This window comes from Ciconia boyciana, chromosome 1 (assembly GCF_034638445.1).
Source record: "Ciconia boyciana chromosome 1, ASM3463844v1, whole genome shotgun sequence".
In the NCBI taxonomy this organism is placed as follows: Eukaryota; Metazoa; Chordata; class Aves; order Ciconiiformes; family Ciconiidae; genus Ciconia; species Ciconia boyciana.
The window spans coordinates 136,653,660-136,671,390 of NC_132934.1; the positions used below are offsets into that span (position 1 = coordinate 136,653,660).

General features: G+C 41.9%; 1 protein-coding gene across 2 annotated transcripts in view; it reads left to right on the forward strand.

The window, feature by feature from the left end:
- The window catches only part of GEMIN8 (gem nuclear organelle associated protein 8), a 31,142-nt gene extending 14,687 nt beyond the window's left edge, over positions 1–16,455 (forward strand). For both annotated transcript variants that reach the window (XM_072849421.1, XM_072849422.1), the window contains exon 5: positions 14,446–16,455. In XM_072849421.1, coding sequence (XP_072705522.1) covers positions 14,446–14,696 — 251 coding nt within the window. In that variant the 3' untranslated portion in view covers positions 14,697–16,455. The remainder of the gene's footprint in view (positions 1–14,445) is intronic.
- The last annotated feature ends 1,276 nt before the right edge of the window (positions 16,456–17,731 follow it).

Sequence of the window (17,731 nt, forward strand, 5' to 3'; positions counted from 1 at the left end):
AGAACCACCAGGCAGACCCCAGGGCTGAGAGGCCACATGTGGAACAAGGCATCCCTCCCCGGTCTTGCGGTAAGAGCAAAAATAGCTTTCAGAAGGCTGTTATGGAAGATTGCTTCATATGGGAACAGTTTGGTGTGGGAAGATGCAGACACTGCTTACGCTCAGAACTGGTGCTGGTAATTTTTTGAAGGCAGGTCTGCCTGCTTGCTTATGCCATTAGCATCTGCAGCTGCTCTGAGTGGCTCCTCTAGTCTTCTCTTCATTCTTCGTCCCTGCAGGGGAGCCTGTGAAAGCAGCTGCAGCTGCTGTGGAAAAGAGCAGGTGAGACCATGCTGACAGACACAGCTCTAGGGAAAAGTGGCATAAAAGCTGCTCTGTGCTAACCACTTGTCTTGGGCAGTCTGTCTTCACAGTTTATGCAGTTTTCCATTTCCCTTAAAATTCCTCAATTACTGGTTCTGTCTGGGTGTCACATCCAGCATTTCTGAATCTCTAAATGATTTTACTAAGGAGAGGGCTCTGAGTTTTGTGCTGATAAATCTGAATTTATCCACTTTTAGTGTGATGCTCTCAACCTTGTAAGTGGACAGTGACACTATGGGCTATGAATTAAGCATTTTCTAACACAACCTTTTTTGTATCTACCTGGGGGATCTTGCTGTAGCGAGGATGTTTAAGATTTCGGGTTGTACAGCACTGGAGTGATTGTGAAAAGCATTGCCAAGGACCACGGTGGAAATGGATGTACTGATGTTGTGTGCTTTCTGTGCTCTTTATCTACAAAAAACTGCTCAGAATCTACAACAGAGCGTGGCACTAAAGTATCTCAAACGTTACACATTTTAGGTCTCTCTTTTAAAGCAAACCTCTTGTACAGATTTGCTTGGAGACATGTAATTTACCTCTGCTAATTTTAATAGGGTGTTGTTAATGCCAAGACTTCAGAGGCACCATTTGCTTTTCAACATCTCTCACTGTGCCTCAGTTTTATCAGAAGCATCCAGATGGAATTCATGTCCGTCGTCATTAGGGAAATGTGGGTGCTGTGGAGGCAGAAACTGAGAGTTCGGAGACTTCCCTCTGCCTGGGTCTTTTCAAAACTCATTTCCTCGCATGTTCAAAATCAAGTGAGAGAGAAGACAGAGGCTGTTGGGCTATCCATCTCAGACTTGGGTGGCCTTTACAGACATCCATCATGACCTTGGACATGCCGTTTGGGACTAGATCCACAAAAGCTTTCAATATGGGTGGAATGTAGAAACAGATTTCCAAAATAATAATCTTTCTCTTCCAGCCATGCCTTCAAGGAAGAAGGGAGCTAGTCATTTATACCCAAAAGATGATGTATCTTAAACCCCAAGGTGCAAGGGAACATTCTCACTCTTGTGTTTTCCAGTTGAGCACCTGTGCCACCTTGTGATGTGATATGCTGTGAAGCCCATTTCAAGGAATCTAATAGACCTCCTGCTCTAGGAATTTGTGTCAGGTTTTTTTTTTTTTTTTTTTTTGGACTTGTAATACAGGGGTGATAGCACTTCCCTGTCTCTCAGAAAAATAGAGAAGGTTGATATGACAGGACATGAAGAAACAGTTGTGCTGCAGCCGTATGAAGTACCAGTACAGATAGATCCAGCTGTTCATCAGTGTTACAATTGTTAGTGGCATCCAAAGTATCCAAACCTGTTTATCCAGAGCTTCCCCCTGATATTTTCAAGGATGTACGTGTAAGTTGTCAAAACACTGTTTTGCAGTATATTGAGATCATGGAGGCAACGTAAAATGAATACTAAATCTTAAATGGATATTTGTACTGAAATTAGGTTTGTACTGAAATAAATAACATGGATGTTATACTACTGATTATTATTGTTCACATTTGGCTGGATAAGAATCTCCTGGTTTTAATTTAATTTGTAGTTGCTGAAGTGGTGGTTGTTGCTCTAAAAGTCAGCTCCGTATTCACAGAAATTGGAGAAGCTTCGCCAAGGAATGTAGGTCTCCAAAGAGCATGCTGGGCCTCAATTTTAATATGGTTGTTCAAATACTAACAAGCAAATGCTGCTGTTCTCTGACTCTGCACAAGCCTTGCAGAGCATCTTCAGTTCTAGGAGGTCCGCAATTTCTGATGCGGTTGCTGAACAGAAAGAAGGGTTGGAAGACTCACTTTAAAATTCATCAGTTGACATTGCTTTGGGATTTTTGGCCCCTGGTATGGTGGGAAGGAGGCTGAAAAATTGTAGAAGAGTCCAGACTATGGAGACTGCATCATGTGTGACATGTTGGTGGAGGAGGTGTTGAGGTGATAGATAGCAGAGCATCTGGCTGGCTTTGGAGGAAGCAGGAAGAAGTATCTGCCTTTGATCACTCCATTTCTCAGTAGGTAAAGCTGGTGATGTATAGTTATTTGCATTCCCTGCTTTTGTGTTCTTCCCTTGGCATTAGTTACGGACCTTTGTAGTGAACAGGCTGTCAGGCTAGATGGGCTTTTAGTGTGATGGTTCTCCTCATGTAAAGACTTCTCTTCATCAAGTCACTTAAACACTTCCTTCATGTGTGAATTGCCCCATTGAAGTGATAGAGGGGAGGCATGGAGCTCCCACTAGCTAAGAAGTACAACTTAACTTTCTGAAGGGCAGGATGCCAGCTGCCTTTTTGAAAGGAGACAGTGCTCAGACTTCTGCTCCAGCAACCGACTCTCAAATTATTTCTAGTGTCAAACATTTCCCTTTTGCAGAAGGTATGATAGATGCACATCTGCAGGTCTTCTCTGACATATTTTCCAAGTGGTTTTTGTTGTGTTATTAATACTGGTCATAGCAGTTATCCTCATGTATTTAAGTATATTTCATTTAATTTGCTAGAATGCTGAACTGAGCAATGAGAAACTCAGAAGGTCAGAGGTAAACTAAGTTTTCAAAGCTACCCCTCAGCCCTTTCTTTCACAAGTTGTGATATATTTTGCTGATTCCTTTAGTTTGACCCTCTTTCCAGATGGCTCTTTCAAAATGATTGGTCAGGCAGCACACTGTAGTTTCCTAACAGCATGGAAAAATGCATATTTACCTGCTGAAATTAATTTTATCTGGATCAGAGATTGTTATTTAATTCTGCATGTCTGCAGTAATACTAACTTACAGACCTGCCAGTTAACTGAAAGGTCAGTTCATAGCCTGAGTATGCTTCCTTTCAGAAAATCAAACGACATGGTTACAAGTTGCTCTCAAAAATTTTTTTCAAATGTTTTTTATAAAGTTGCAGATTTCCATGCATATGTTACTGAGTTGTTTTCTCATGTCACACAATAAACCAGAGTTGAATTCAGCAGTGTAGTCTGTGGCTGGAGTCAAGAAAGAAATTTCAATGTAAAGTTCGAATTGATTTAGAAGACTGGTACAGGCTACTTCTTTTTTTTTTTTTTTTTTTTTTGCCTGAAAGCACCAAACTTTCAGTATTATTTGGCTGTCTAGTGCTCTGTACATCATGGAATGCTTTCTTCCAAGTGCATGTGCTTAATTTCTATTCAGGGCACATGTAAAAAATGATTGTGAAACTCATGTTTTTTCAATGTGCTGGTTTGCTTTTAAAGAAGCACTTTTAAATTTGAACATTTCCTTGTTCAGTCTCCTCTAACTGTGCCATATATGTATGTGTATATATGGCTACGGTTATATATAGATTTAAGTAATCCTTCTGTTTACTCTAGTGCTGGTGTCTTTGTCTGGCGTCAGCATTGTTGCCATCAGCGACAGACTGGAGTTGTTTTGGGGGATGGGAGTGCAGAGTCAGCTGGTCTGTATTTAATCTGATTGCTGTAGACTTGATCCTTACTAGAGGCAGCTGCCAGTGCCTGATCCTGTACTAATTTCTCAGCAGCAGTCGGTCAACAGCTTCCTGGCTGTTTAATTCTATCAGATGGCACAAGCATACAGTCTGGACACCTTGGTGTCTCTGGTGTGATACAGACCCCTGGTTACACTGGGCTCACCTGTGTGTTTTCTATCCTAGATGCACATATACCTGATTATGAATTACATGTAGAGCATTCAAATTTCTAGAGCAGGCTTTCACTTGAGGTTCCACAGGGCTAGCTGCTTGCTTTATGTTTATGCGGTTTGATTGTTTCAGTTCATTTTCTGGTTGGGATAAGAATATCCCTTCTTAAGGGTTTTGTTGTGGAAGGTAATAGAATAAAATAAAAGAAAGGTGATTTGTTGTTTAGCTGGGCAGTAACCAGTGTAGTCTACTGCTGGTGTAGGACACTACTATGGACATGAAGGCTTGTATTGTTTCCATCTAGGATCTTTGGCAGTTTGTTTTGGAGACCACAAGACAACCCTTCTTGGTTTTTAATCCTATTTCTAAAACAGAAATTGGCTTCTTTATTCTCCAGTTACCTGTGTAACTTTCTGCCAGTTACTTAACCCACGGATTTCAAAATAATTTGAGATAATTTATTCTTTAAAACTCTCTGTCAGGTACAAAAGTATTAGATTCATTTTACAGATTCTTTACAGTGAGGCATGTGGTTAATTAACTTGAGAGTGATACGTACCACCCAGTAGCAAACCTGGAAGTGGAACACCTTGGTTCTAACCTTACTTCCTGGCTTTCTGTTAATTTTAATTTCAAAGGTAGTTTCTCTCCTCTTGCTGTCTTGATAAGTAATTTTGCCCTGTTTCTACAGAGCTGTCCTCTTTAAAATGTGCAGAAAATCTGTATTATAGTGAAAGAGAAGGTATCAAACTGAGTACTTCAGACTTGCAAAATCTGTTTGCTGTCTGCTTAGACAGCCTGTTGCAACTGCATCTTTCTTAGGGAGCACACTCTCTCGCCTTAGACTAATTCCTGCTTTTACCGATAGGTTTTCAGTCAGGCTGTGCTTCAGTGAACACGTTTCAGTGCCAAAGCCAGGTTAAGCAATTTTTCTTCCCAGCCATTCACTCCTGCTCCAGTGCTGCCCCTTTAGTTCAGCGTGTGTGGTGCCAAGACACTGAACTGTACCAGGATTAAATATAACTTGTTGGGGTTGGGTGTTTTGGTTTTGGTTTTGTTGTTTTGTGGGGGTTTTTTGTTTTGGTTTGGGGTTTTTTTGTAGGATTCATTGTGTGGCCCCTTAGACAATAGTAGCGGCATCCTTGAAGGGCCTGGGAGCTGCAGCATGCAGCTAAGGGAGAATGAGGGGAGCAGAAACTGCATAAGCTGGGTTTGTAGCTGAGGAAAGAAAAACGTCCGTGGAACCATGGTTTCAGACTGCCACAAGCCTGCCAAGGAATCACATCTGCTCTTACTTCAAAGCCTGTAACAGAACATTTTCTTTTTTCTTGAGAATATTGCATTGCTTGTAGATATATGTGGTGAAATATTCAATTTCTTTTAACTCATTCCCTCCTCAACTAGCAGATGGAAAACTTGTCAGTGTAGATCTTGGGGTTTTAATACCTTCAGCATTTTTGGTAGTTCTCTTTCATGGTGGTTGTGACCCTGGTGACTGAGAGCTTATCATTGCAGGCAATTACTCCCCCAAAAAGTCACTTTTATTCCAAATTAGTGTTTTCAAGCCACCTTGAAGCCACAGCATTTGATTTTTTTGTATAGGTTAGACTGTGGGCATAGTAAGATACGGCCTAGCTGCCTCCACTTCTTTGAAGATCAGACTTCTGTTAATCCTGGGAAGGGGGAAGTTACATTGTGTCATCTGTAATCCTTTTGTTATATTTTTTGCAAGCACAAGGTTTTAAATTTAAGAAGTTTAAACATAAGTCTGTTTTCCCCAAGCCAACTTACAGCTAGAATGAGGCTGTTCATTCCACTATAAAATTGTCACTCTCTTCTTTCAGTACATTTCCACAATTTCTGTAAGTTGCTTAGTGTTCCACAGTAACCCTCCAGCAAGCAAGACTGTGCTGTTTTCGGCAACCCAGAATATTTTTTCTTTACACATGTGGGGGTAAGTCACAGTTGCTTTTATCTCACAGGCTCCCACTGATGGAAACTCTTGTCCTGCAAAGCTTTGCAGTTGATAAAGAGTAATGCTTGAGATGTCAGCCTTCTGGAAATCCACAGCTCTGTAGAGCTCTGTAGAAATGAAACTCCTTGAATATCCTGTTTACAAATCCTCAGCTTTAAATCCTTATTTTGTTGGAATTCCTTTAGGCAAAGATTTTGGTTTTCCCCATGATGTGCATGGTTCATGCAAGTACAGGCATAATAAAATGGTCTGATGCTATCACTTCAGAAAACTCATCTAAGTTTATGGTAAAACTACTTAGTTTTTCTAAGGAGATAAAGAAGCCGGCATTTTGCATTGAGAAGCCTGTGTGGGCAGAATATTTAACACAGCAGATAGGCTTGTGGGAAGTGGCATTCAAAGAGAGAACTAGGAGTTTTTAATCAGTAGAAATGGGTAGTGTTTTTAACTCTGTTAGTGTGGGCAGCTCAAAATCAGCTCAGGTAGCATTTAAGACAAGATGAGAAAGCTCAGAAAGTGCACATGCAGCAGTAACAGAAAATAATTAATAATTTGAAATAAGCAGGCAAATATGTGAACAGAGGTATAGGTCAGTCTGAAATAATGGAAAAGAAAAAACAGACCAAGGCTGGGGAAAGTGCAATATTTCCTTGAAGAATAATATGCTAACTAAGCAAGAAACTGAAAGTCAGTAAAGGCCATTTGACACTTAGGGGGAGCAAGCCCTTGGTCTCTTGCCATAACTACCATCATGTGGGGCAGAGCCCAGGAACACAACGGACTGCAGAGCGTGTGTACCTAGAGAGCTGTGGAGAAGGCTGCCTGTATAAGAAACATTGTCAGATTGCATATGATCACTGGCTACAGTGAGCTAAGGGTTGGATGTGTAAATATTAAGAGCTAAAAATGGTACAAGAAAACACACAATGCTGCGTATGAATCTTACAGTGCCTTCATTAAAACACAGGTAATTACCCTCGCTACTTTTATCTCCTTTTAATGTTGAAAAGTCTCTCCGTGGAGACTTCTCTCCAAATAAGGGAATTTATTTGGGGTTTGGTTTTGAGGTTGGTTTTTTTCTTTTTTTTTTTTTTTGTTTGGTTGCATTTTTTTAATAAGAAAAGGATGAATTCCAGACAGGATTTTTTTTTTTTTGTTACTACTTAAGCTTCTCAAAGGATATTACAAGGAAAGAAGAGCAAAGTAGATCAAACTTACGGAAAGTATATAACGTTTTCATTTTTATAAAATAAGACAAACAAGACATCTGAGTTTCTAAGGGCCTATGGGGAAAATAGCTTATGTCTTGAAGGGCTTAGGTCATGGTTTTACTGAAAGCATGTAAGAGGGTGTTTGTGTGCATATGAAGCCCCAAATGCAGTGAATAGCTAAGATACTAGTTACTATTTATCCTGCTTTTGGCAGTCGCTGAGGATGGAGGTAGTTGTCTATATTTGTTCACTTTTCAGCTAGTATACCCCAGATTAAAAGTCATCCATAAAAGGTGGGAATGGGAGGTGGGAACAACAACCCAAAACTCTCTTTCAAAAGGCCTGGAATCACTGATGATGTCCCAGGATGCAGTATGAGTTAGGTAGATATCTCAGTATTCCTTAAATATGAAGAAAAAAGGGTATTTACTATATTTGGAAAAAGATGTCTCAACTGTTTTTGGCCAGGTAATGATTTCCCAGCAGAACTGCACTTGATAGGAATAAGTTAATTCTGCAAAGAGCTTCAAGAGAGGAAGAGTATCTTTGGGAAGAAATGGAACTGACCAGTTAGGAAAATGTCAGCAATGCTTTTCCTTTGTGCAGGAACCAACCACCACTGCAGCTGCCTGCCTGCCTTGTGAACATTAGCAAAATACTGTTCCATGATTGGGGGAAGCTTGCCAGTAGCTGAAGCTGAATGCTGTAGAAGAAAGCACATTTATTTTAGTCTGTGTGAAGTGGAAAGAGGATCTACTTAGAATTGTGTGAAAATTATTTGTTTCACATTTATAACTTGGCAGCACAATGACTTATGAATTTGGAATGTGAAACTCTGATTTGAGAATGAGCTGGGGACTTCATTGCTGCAGGCTGAGAATTAGTGTTTTGATAAACCTTGCTACCTAATTCATGGATTAATATTTGGTGCTTGCTTCAGAGAAATTCTGCTGCCTCTATAGGTTTAGGGCTTTAGACAGTTTATAATTTTGTTTGTTTGTTTTTTCCATTGTCAGATGCTTGTTGTCATCTTTTTGATGAAGACGAAGTTGCACATTTAGCTCAAGTTGCATTGCTTTGTATTGTTTTTAAAGTAAATTTTGAGGTAATGCAAAGAACCCAGACTGCTGAAAATCAGAGCAGTTCTACTTCTCAGCCCCTGTCCCACCAAAGAAAGTTTAGTGTGCATCTCAACAGGCCAAAACTTTCTCTGCTGTCATCTATTTCTTATCTCTGTTTGGCTGGAAATACTGCTTTTGGAAAAGCAGTAGTTTACACACCCATTTGCCTATACCCTATGTTAAGGAGAACTTTGAATGTATAGAATTCAACTAAGGTGATTGTGGAAGCCCTATCGAATGCCTCTGGGTCAAAACCAGAGGGGTTGTCTCCAAGGGGGATCTTACAGTAGGCATCTGCTACCAACCTCCAAACCAAGACGATAAGGCCAGCGAAGCAATATTTGGGTCACGTAAGCAAGCTTCGGGTCAACAGAACCTGGTTCTTATGGGTGACTTCAACTACCCAGACATTTGTTGGAAGAACAGTGCAGCAGCTCACGTCATCCATCAAGTTCCTGGAACGTGTAGAGGACTGCTTCCTCATACAAATGTTAGATGTGCCAACCAGGAATGCAGCACTGCTGGACTTGCTACTCACAAACCAAGAAAACCTTCTTTGTAATGTCTCGGTTAGTGATAGCCTTGGCTGCAGTGATCACAATATTGTGGAGTTTGGAATCCTGCTGAGCATGCTGAAGATTAGTACTAAGATAAAGATTTTAGAAGAGCAAACTTCAGCTCGCTCAGAGCTCAGTTGGGAGAGATTCTGTGGGAAGCTTCCATGGAGGATAAAGGAGCTACCGAGTGCTGGGAGTTTTTCAAGAATGCTCTTCTGGAAGCACAAAAACAGTTCATCCCCTTTAAAGGTAAGGGAAGTAGGCAGACCAAGAGACCCCCTTGGCTTAACTGCAAGCTTCTGAGTCTGCTCAAAACCAAGAGAAGTGTACCAGAGATGGAAAAGTGAACAAATACCCATTCAGAACTACAAAGGCGTTTCCAGCGTGTGCTGAGATGCAGTTAGAAAAGCAAAAGCTCAGCTTGAATTGAAATTGGCCAGAGATGTCAAAAAGTACGAGAAAAGGGTTCTTCAGGTATGTAAACAACAAGCAGAAACAGAAGGAAAATATTGGCGCGCTGTTAAACAGGAGAGGTGAATTAGTCACCAACAATGCTGAAAAGGCAGAGGTTCTCAACACTTTCTTCACCTCTGTCTTTACCAGCACTGTTGGGCCCCAGGCCTTGGGAACAAAAATCCAGGTTGATGCAAACATAGACCCACTGTCAATGAAGGAAGAGTTGGTATGTGAATTATTACAGGAGCTTGACCCCTACAAATCAATGGGCCCTGATGTTATCCACCCAAGGGTGTTAATAGAGCTGGCTGACATCGTTGCAAGGCCACTCTCCGTAATCTTTGAGAAGTCATGGAGATTGAGGGATGTCCCAGAAGACTGGAAGAAGGCTACTGTCACCCCCATCTACAAGAAGGGCTTAAAGGAGGATCCAGGAAATTATAGGCCCATCAGTCTTACTTCAGTCCCTGGGAAAGTTATGGAATGAATCCTCCTGGGGGCTATTACAAGTCAAATGAAGCACGTGATTGGGGAAAGCCAGCACGGCTCCACCAAGGGCAAATCATGCTTGCCAAATCTGATCACCTTCTGCGACAAAGTAGCCTGCTGGGTTGATATGGGGCAAGTGGTGGGCATTGTCTACCTGGATTTCTTCAAGGCTTTCGATATGGTTTCCCGCAGCCGCCTCCTAGAGAAACTGATACGTTACGGTCTAGACAAGTGGTCTGTGTGGTGGGTGGGGAACTGCCTGACAGGCTGCACCCAGAAGGTGGTAAATAGCTCCTTTTCAAACTGTCAACCTGTCACAAGTGGTGTCCCCCAGGGATTGATATTGGGCCCAACGCTGTTTAGTAAGTGATCTGGATGATGGGATCAAGTGTACCTTGATGAAGTTTGATGATACCAAACTGAGTGGGGAAGTGGACACTTGGGAAGCGAGAGCCACCCTGCAGGAAGACCTGGATAGGCTGGAGGAGTGGGCTGTTAAGAACCTTATGAAGTTCATCCAGGACAAGTGTAAGGTCTTGCACGTGGGAAAACATAATCCAGGAGTGCAGCACAGGCTGGGATCTACCTGGCTGTGGAGTGGCTCTGTGGAAAGGGACCTGGGGGTCCTGGTGGACAGCAAGCTCAATATGAGTGAACAGTGCTGCTGCGGCAAATAAAGCCAACAGGATGCTGGGTTGCATCAACAAGGGCATCAGCAGCAGAGATAAAGAAGTCATTATCCCACTCTCCTCAGTGCTTGTCAGGCCACACCTGGAATATTGTGTTCAGTTTTGGTCCCTGCTATGCAAAAAAGATGAGGACAGGCTGGAGAGGGTCCAGAGAAGGGCCACAAAGATGATAAGGACTGGGAAGCCTGTCATTATCTTGAACCCTTCGAGCCCCACATTGGGTCCCAAAAAGGACTGTCGTGGTTTAACCCCAGCTGGCCACTAAGCACCACACATCCACTTGCTCACTCCCCCCTGGTGGAATGGGGGAGAAAATCAGAAGGGTAAAAGTGAGAAAACTCGTGGGTTGAGATAAAGACAATTTAATAGGGAAAGCAAAAGCCAGGCACACAAGCAAAGGAAAGCAAGGAAGTCATTCACTCCTTCCCATGGGCAGGCAGGTGTTCAGCCATCTCCAGGAAAGCAGGGCTCCATCACGCATAATGGTTACTTGGGAAGACAAATGCCATCATCCCGAATGTGTCCCCCCCCTTCCTCCTTCTTCCCCCAGCTGTATGATGCATGTATGGTATGGAATAGCCCTTTGGTCAGTTGGGGTCAGCTGTCCCAGCTGTGTCCCCTCCCAGCTCCTTGTGCCCCCCCCAGCCTGCTTGCTGGTGGGGTGGGGTGAGAAGCAGAAAAGTCCTTGACTCTGTCAGTGTAAGCACTGCTCAGCAATAACTAAAACATCCCTGTGTTATCAACACTGGTTTCAGCACAAATCCAAAACATAGCCCCATACTAGCTACTATAAAGAAAATTAACTCTATCCCTGCCAAAACCAGCACACCATATGAGGAAAGGCTGAGAGAGTTGGGTTTGTTCAGCTTAGGGGAGACCTTACCACCATGTTCCAGTATTTAAAGGGTGGCTACAAAGGAGTTTTTCCAAGGAGTCACATGGAAAAGACGAGGGGTAATAGGTACAAGTTACTCCTCAGGACATTCCGATTGGACAGAAGAGGCAATTTTTTCACAATGAGAACAATGGCCATTGGAATAATCTCCCCAGGGAAGTGGTGGATTCCCCAACATTGGATGCTCTTAAGATTCTGCTGGACAGGGTGCTGGGCCATCTTGTCTAGACTGTGCTTTTGCCAAGAAAGGTTGGACCAGATGATCCTTGAGGTCCCTTCCAACTTGGGACTGTATGATTCTATGATTTGGTTGCATGGCTTCTCTTTCCTTGATTGTCCATGACAGCGAATAGCGGCATCACTAACAGTGGAGTTTGTCATGGTACTATCTCTCCACAAATCACTGGTTTGAAACTGCAACATACTCCACACAGCTACGCTGGTATTACCGGCAACAGCTGCCATGTTCTATGCTCAAATTCAGCCTTTGGTACAAGAAACTGTGGATCCCTGTAGCAGATTTCTGTCCCCAGCCTCTGCCTGGACTCTGTTGACCTGATTTATGTCTCTGAGACTCTGTAATAGAATTACTCTGGGAATTTTCTAACCAGTGGCTATGGAATAGTAAAAGTCAGGTTAGAAAGTTAAGGGCAGTACATCTGATTAGTGTAAAGTAAAACATATTCTCCAGATGTTCGTTAGGTAATTTTGAGAATGGAATTTAAATTGGTATTATTATTTTGATTGTTAACATTAGGATCTGCGGGTTTATGAACTACTGTGTGCTCCAAAATGGAGACTGATGCACACTAAACTGTAATCCACTCATCCATCATAAAGCGTCTGCTAGAGGCGCATTTAATTTCCAAACAGAAGAATTCATTACCTATCTCCAGATAAATTAATTTTTCTTAAGTGTTATTGTGTGCAATGAGCTATTGGAGAGTATTCTACAGCAAGCAAGCGAGGAAGCAGCTGTCTCTAGCTTGCAGCTACGACACTAATGAGTAAAAATTTTCCATGGGCAATACGGAAGTACAAGGAATTCTCTTTGTGGCACAAGAGAGTCAACAAATATGGGTTTGATTCATTGCCCTGCCAGACTTTTGCTGTGTAACCTACAGTGGGAAACATTGGTTTTCCAGCATAGATTTTTGGGTTTTGTCTAACAGTATTCAGTGTAATTTGCATCAAGTGCATGCTTAAAAGCGTGTTACCTAGTTGTGGGCAGTCTGGTGTCCCAGTGAGTCTATTTCAATGGGATGCAGGTGACCTGTGTAGTCACAGCCTTAGTGCTGTAGCCGGTCCTCATAGTGCTGGGCCCTCTGTAGGCAGTATTAGTTCTTTTAATTCAGACCTTCTGGTTGAAATGGCTGGACACCAAATAAATCTGACTCTTCCAAAAACACATATGGACTCTAATGTATGTTTCCTCATGAATTCTGGCAGTGCAGCACACTTCGGGGCTGTGCCCTTAAAGCAAAATCACAGAAGGTGAAACATCTCTCTTGAATAGATTTCTAATAACCCCTCAAGCACTCCTGCCCTTCAACTACCAACACAGAACTGTGGATGGTGTTTGAAATGACAGGACAAAAGCTTTCTGTGCCACTCTCATACAAACAGATGCCAGAATTGAAGTTTCTGATTATACTGTTTAAAATATCTATTTTCTGTGAATGAGGAACAGGAGATAGTTCATTTAGTAAGGCTGACAGACAGTCAGTTGGCTGCTCAGTACAGTACTTTCCAGTGTAAAAATAAACTGCAGATGTTTGACACAGATATGTCAGGATACTTAACTTTGCGTTAGGGTTTGCAGATGTCATGTGTTTTGTGAAAGCTAAATCTCTTTCTTAGGGGAAGGAGGGAAGAGGTACATGGCACCAAACACTGAGAAGCATGTCCTGTATGTAACTAATGCATCCTGAGCTGTAGAGACACTGTCCCTTTTAATGTTTTAAAAAAAAAAAAAAAACAAACCAAAACCTGCTCTTTTTAGTAGTGAACTGTTTCTGTGATGCAGTTTTGAGAACTGTCATTTGTTATTAGTAGGTGAAGGAGTTCAACAACTGCCAGGTGATTTTTTTTTTCATCTTATACAAATGTCCCCATAAGAGGGGAGTCTTGCATAGCACTTCACTGTTTTAACTGTATAGAGCATTATTATCCATCAGAGCAGCACCCAGGAAGTGGAGGTATGTTTGAGCATGCAAAACCAAGTTCTTGCTTCCAGATTGGGCTTACCAAAGAGGACTTTTGATGACAAATTGGTCCAAATGTTTCACCTCTCTGAACTGTTTTAAATCCTCTTTAAAAGATGTGATGCAGGGATTTATGTTGGGTGCTGTTTTGTTTTGTCTTTAAAGCAATAGCAGTAAGGCTGTCAGTTTTGAACTTTGCAAGTCTTGAGAAATGAATGAGGTTGGCTAGTTTATCTAAACACAGTGCTTACAGCTGTGTTTCATTGGGTGCGCTTGATGGCAGACACTTACATGACAGACCGATTTGTTCATTTTCATAGAGTAGTAAATGATTACATTTTCTCTTGGCTATGGTTCAGCTAAAGTTGCATTGTCCTGTGCATTGTTTACTTAGCTCCTAAGTCATTACTTTGGAAACCAACTGTCTCAGGTTGGGTTTGGGGTTTTTTTTTAATGCGTTTTGGTTTGGTTTGGTTTTTTGGTTTTTTCTTTTCAGGGCATGTGTATGTTGGGGAGAAATGAATCAACGCTGATTTTTACTTGTTATTACTAATACAGTGTTTTCTGCAGTTTTAGGACTCAGTTCCAGGATCTTCTTCCCTTCTCCCCACTTTTTCTAGCCTGGCTTTATCATGCTGCTTAGTAGAAATTTGTCATTATGCATAATGAGCACGGCAGGATAAGTAATATGCGATTTGTTTTGTAAGTTGCAGGAGCTGGCTGTACCCTAGAATGCGTGGATCTTGTCCCTCTAGACCCAGCACAAATTTGAATATGTAATATTTAAAAAGTTAAAATAAAATGTGATTGGTTGATAGCTCAGTAATTTACATCTCTTGTGGTTTATTTGTCTAGGGAGACAGCAGCAGCTGGAAGCTGAGCACCAGTACGTGGAGGCTGATCAAGACCTTCACAAAAGGATGGGGCGTTCTGTGCAGCCACCTGCAGAAAGACCTGGGGAGAGGCGAATGGCAGAAATGAAGAAACTGTATGGTGCTGAAGCTGCCAAAATCCAGGCAATGGAGGCTGCCATGCAGCTTATCTTTGATAGAAACTGTGACAAAAAGCAGCCCAAATACTGGCCCATTATTCCCCTTAAGCTGTGAGTACCTGGACTGTGCTCTGACCTGCCACAGAGCTGTAGGGACAGGTGCCTCACTAGGTTGTGCTGCTGAAAGAACAAACTGCAGATTTTGGTTTTGGCTGGGCTTTGGGGCAGAGGCCAGCAAGGGCAGCATGTTTCTTTGCCCTGTGTTCCTTTTACACTGTCTGTCAGTGATGGTCACAGTCCATTCTACCTGCATACAGTTGTCAAGTAGTAATAGCAGGGACAGTAATATCAAACCTGTCTAAAGTCATAGTTTCACTTATTTGATACCCACTTGCCTTGACCATGCTTGCAAGAAACATAACTATGTCCATACTCAGTGAACTAGGAAAACTTAAAACAATGCGAAAAAGAAAAAGACTATATGAATTGTCTGCTGTTCCCATTTAGGAAATTGAGTAGTCCTATTTCTCAGTCTTATTTAATGTAGTAGCATTTGGATCCTGTTTAACACAGCACAGCTTGAAGTGTTATGTCTGCTAATCTTGGATTTTTTTGAGAACCAGGAGCCCACTGGCCAAGATACAACATATCGAATTACTGTAGCCCAGCCATTTGAATTCTTTTTCAAAGATTTATAATAAAGCAGGAAGTTTTTATTCCAGACCGATACTTGTCTGGCAGGAATTCGACTCTAAAGCAAAATTATGTAGAAAAATGTTTTAATGAAGGGGGTGGGGGAGAAGCCTGATGTGTCCCTGTCTGCTAGAGATCTGTTCAGCAGAAGAGAAACTTAAGAGGACAAAGCACTCTTGGGGCCAGTGCCTACAGTGATTTTTGCCATTCTCATAAAAAGCATGTAATTGGTTTGAAACTTTAAAGAAGATGTATTAGTTTGATAGACTGTACATCTGTACACTGTATATGGAGGTGTGGAAGCCATGCAGCCCTGAGGGGTATATTTATTTTAGGTGCAGCTTTCCAGTGCCCACCTGCATATCACATGCGCAAAGCTTAAACGTAGGCAAGTTAGATGTGCCTCTGTGTGTACTCATCCATCTGTCCAGGCTGTTTGGCTCCACTTCTGTCACTCTTTACTTTTGGTCAGTTGTGCTTGCCCCACTAATAGCTGACCAGGCGGAGTGAGGCACACAAGTGGTCTGTGTAAGAGAGGCAGAATTGGCCCCTCAATACTGGTGACTCCTTAGAAAATGGTACCCTGAACACTTCAAGGACTTTCTGTGAAGCACTGCTGCTACGTATCATGTGTGCTGAAGGACTGTAGTTTGTATTAAGCAGCATTTCCATGCCAGGGCAAAGAAACCTGATGCTGTTTTAATTGTGACATTCATGTGCCTTTCTGGCAACAGAGGAAGGTCACAACTAAAATTCTTCCTTCAGTTCATGCCCACTGTGTCTGGTGTATCTCTGTAGCATGTGTAGTTTGTAATATGCACCAGCAGTTCCTCTGCAGCAGCAAGCTGCACCAAAGCAGGTCTGTGGTGCAGTTTGGAATATCTTTGATTTTACTAGTAGTTAGTATGTTTTTTCAAAGCAGCATTTTCATTTCAGTTCCACCTCCTTCACTTCAGATGCGATGAGATGGAGTTAAATTGAAGACTGAAATTAAAAGCCCCCAGTCTCCAAGACTTATTACTGGTGTGATTAATCTGAAAAACTTGGGTGAGACAGGAGAGGGAAAAGGGTTATGAACAGTCCTGCATTTGTCTTCACTCTTGGTTTTGGCAGGTTTTGGCAGAAATTCAGTGTTTTGTTTGGGTTTCCTTCTGTTGACCAAATAAATTCTCTTCATAACACCTTGTAATTTTTTTTTTATATATAAACAAACTTCCATACTTCAGCACTCCAGTTCTCAGATGCTTTCTTTTAGCTGCTGTATTGTTTAAGGAAGGTTGAACTTAGTGCAAGGACAGTTTTAACATATTGAGAAGCATGCAGAGTGTTGACGGGACTTTCACAGGAATGCCAGTCAATACCACACACACATGGTATGGTACAAAATGAATGGGAGGGCTGTTGCATGTGCTGGGGGAAACCCTGTCCCAGATTAATGTGCATAGATCTGTCTGTTCCTATTTTAAATATTTCCAGTGTGGTGATGGTATCTCCCCTGTGCAGTTCAGTACAGAAGAAAGAAAGGATGGGTAGGACTGGGCTGTTCTTACTTTTCAACCCAATTGCCAGTTCTTGCTGTGGTTGTTTCTGAATCCAACTGGTTCTGCTAGCAGAAGCAGAAATTCTGGTCTCCAAAAGTATTTGTAGAGACTTCATACAAGACAAACATTTAATTCCTTTCCTACTTCAGATAAAACATAGAAGAAATTTCCTTGCCCTTGGTTCTTTTAACTATTTCTAAGAGGGTTTAATGCATCATGAGGTTGGAAGTAGAGAGAACTGGATGAAATGTTCCCTAGGAACTGTGTATTAAGGCCTGGAAGGGAGGAATACACTACTGCAGACGTAGAGTTGCTGCCAAATAATCTCTTTACTGCTCCTGAATTTCAGGGGATGGGCTGTTGCTGGTAGTTGGCCAGATGTCCCATTTTGCTGGTAGTTCAGTGGAACTTAGAGATTTTGTGTTGCAGTTCTTTTATCTCCCATGTCATTTTACATTTCTAAGAAATATCTCACATAAAAACGTGATCATGGAAGCAATGCAACTGCAACTCAAAAATGCCTGTTCAGTCAGAACGTCTGGAACACTAACCTTTCTTGCACATAGGTATTATTCTGCAATCCTCAATCATGGGACCATGTAGACTTCCCCCCCACCCCCCAAATACAATGTTATGCCTGTGATGCTGCAGACTTGATTCTTCCTTGTCCAGAACATCACACCATTGCTTTCAGTTATGCCAACCGCTTGTACAGTCCTGCTCAAAGGGAATTCTTCACTTGCTGGTGGTGCTGTTTCTCATGAGCTTTCCCAGCTCCAGTTGAAGGAATTACACCATGAAGTCACAAGTACAAGTTGTCATACAAACAATTAGTTTTAATTTCAGAAACTGGTTTCCTCATTTGCTACATGCAAATATGCAAGTCAGCCTCATCTTCAGAAGAAGTTTGTGATTG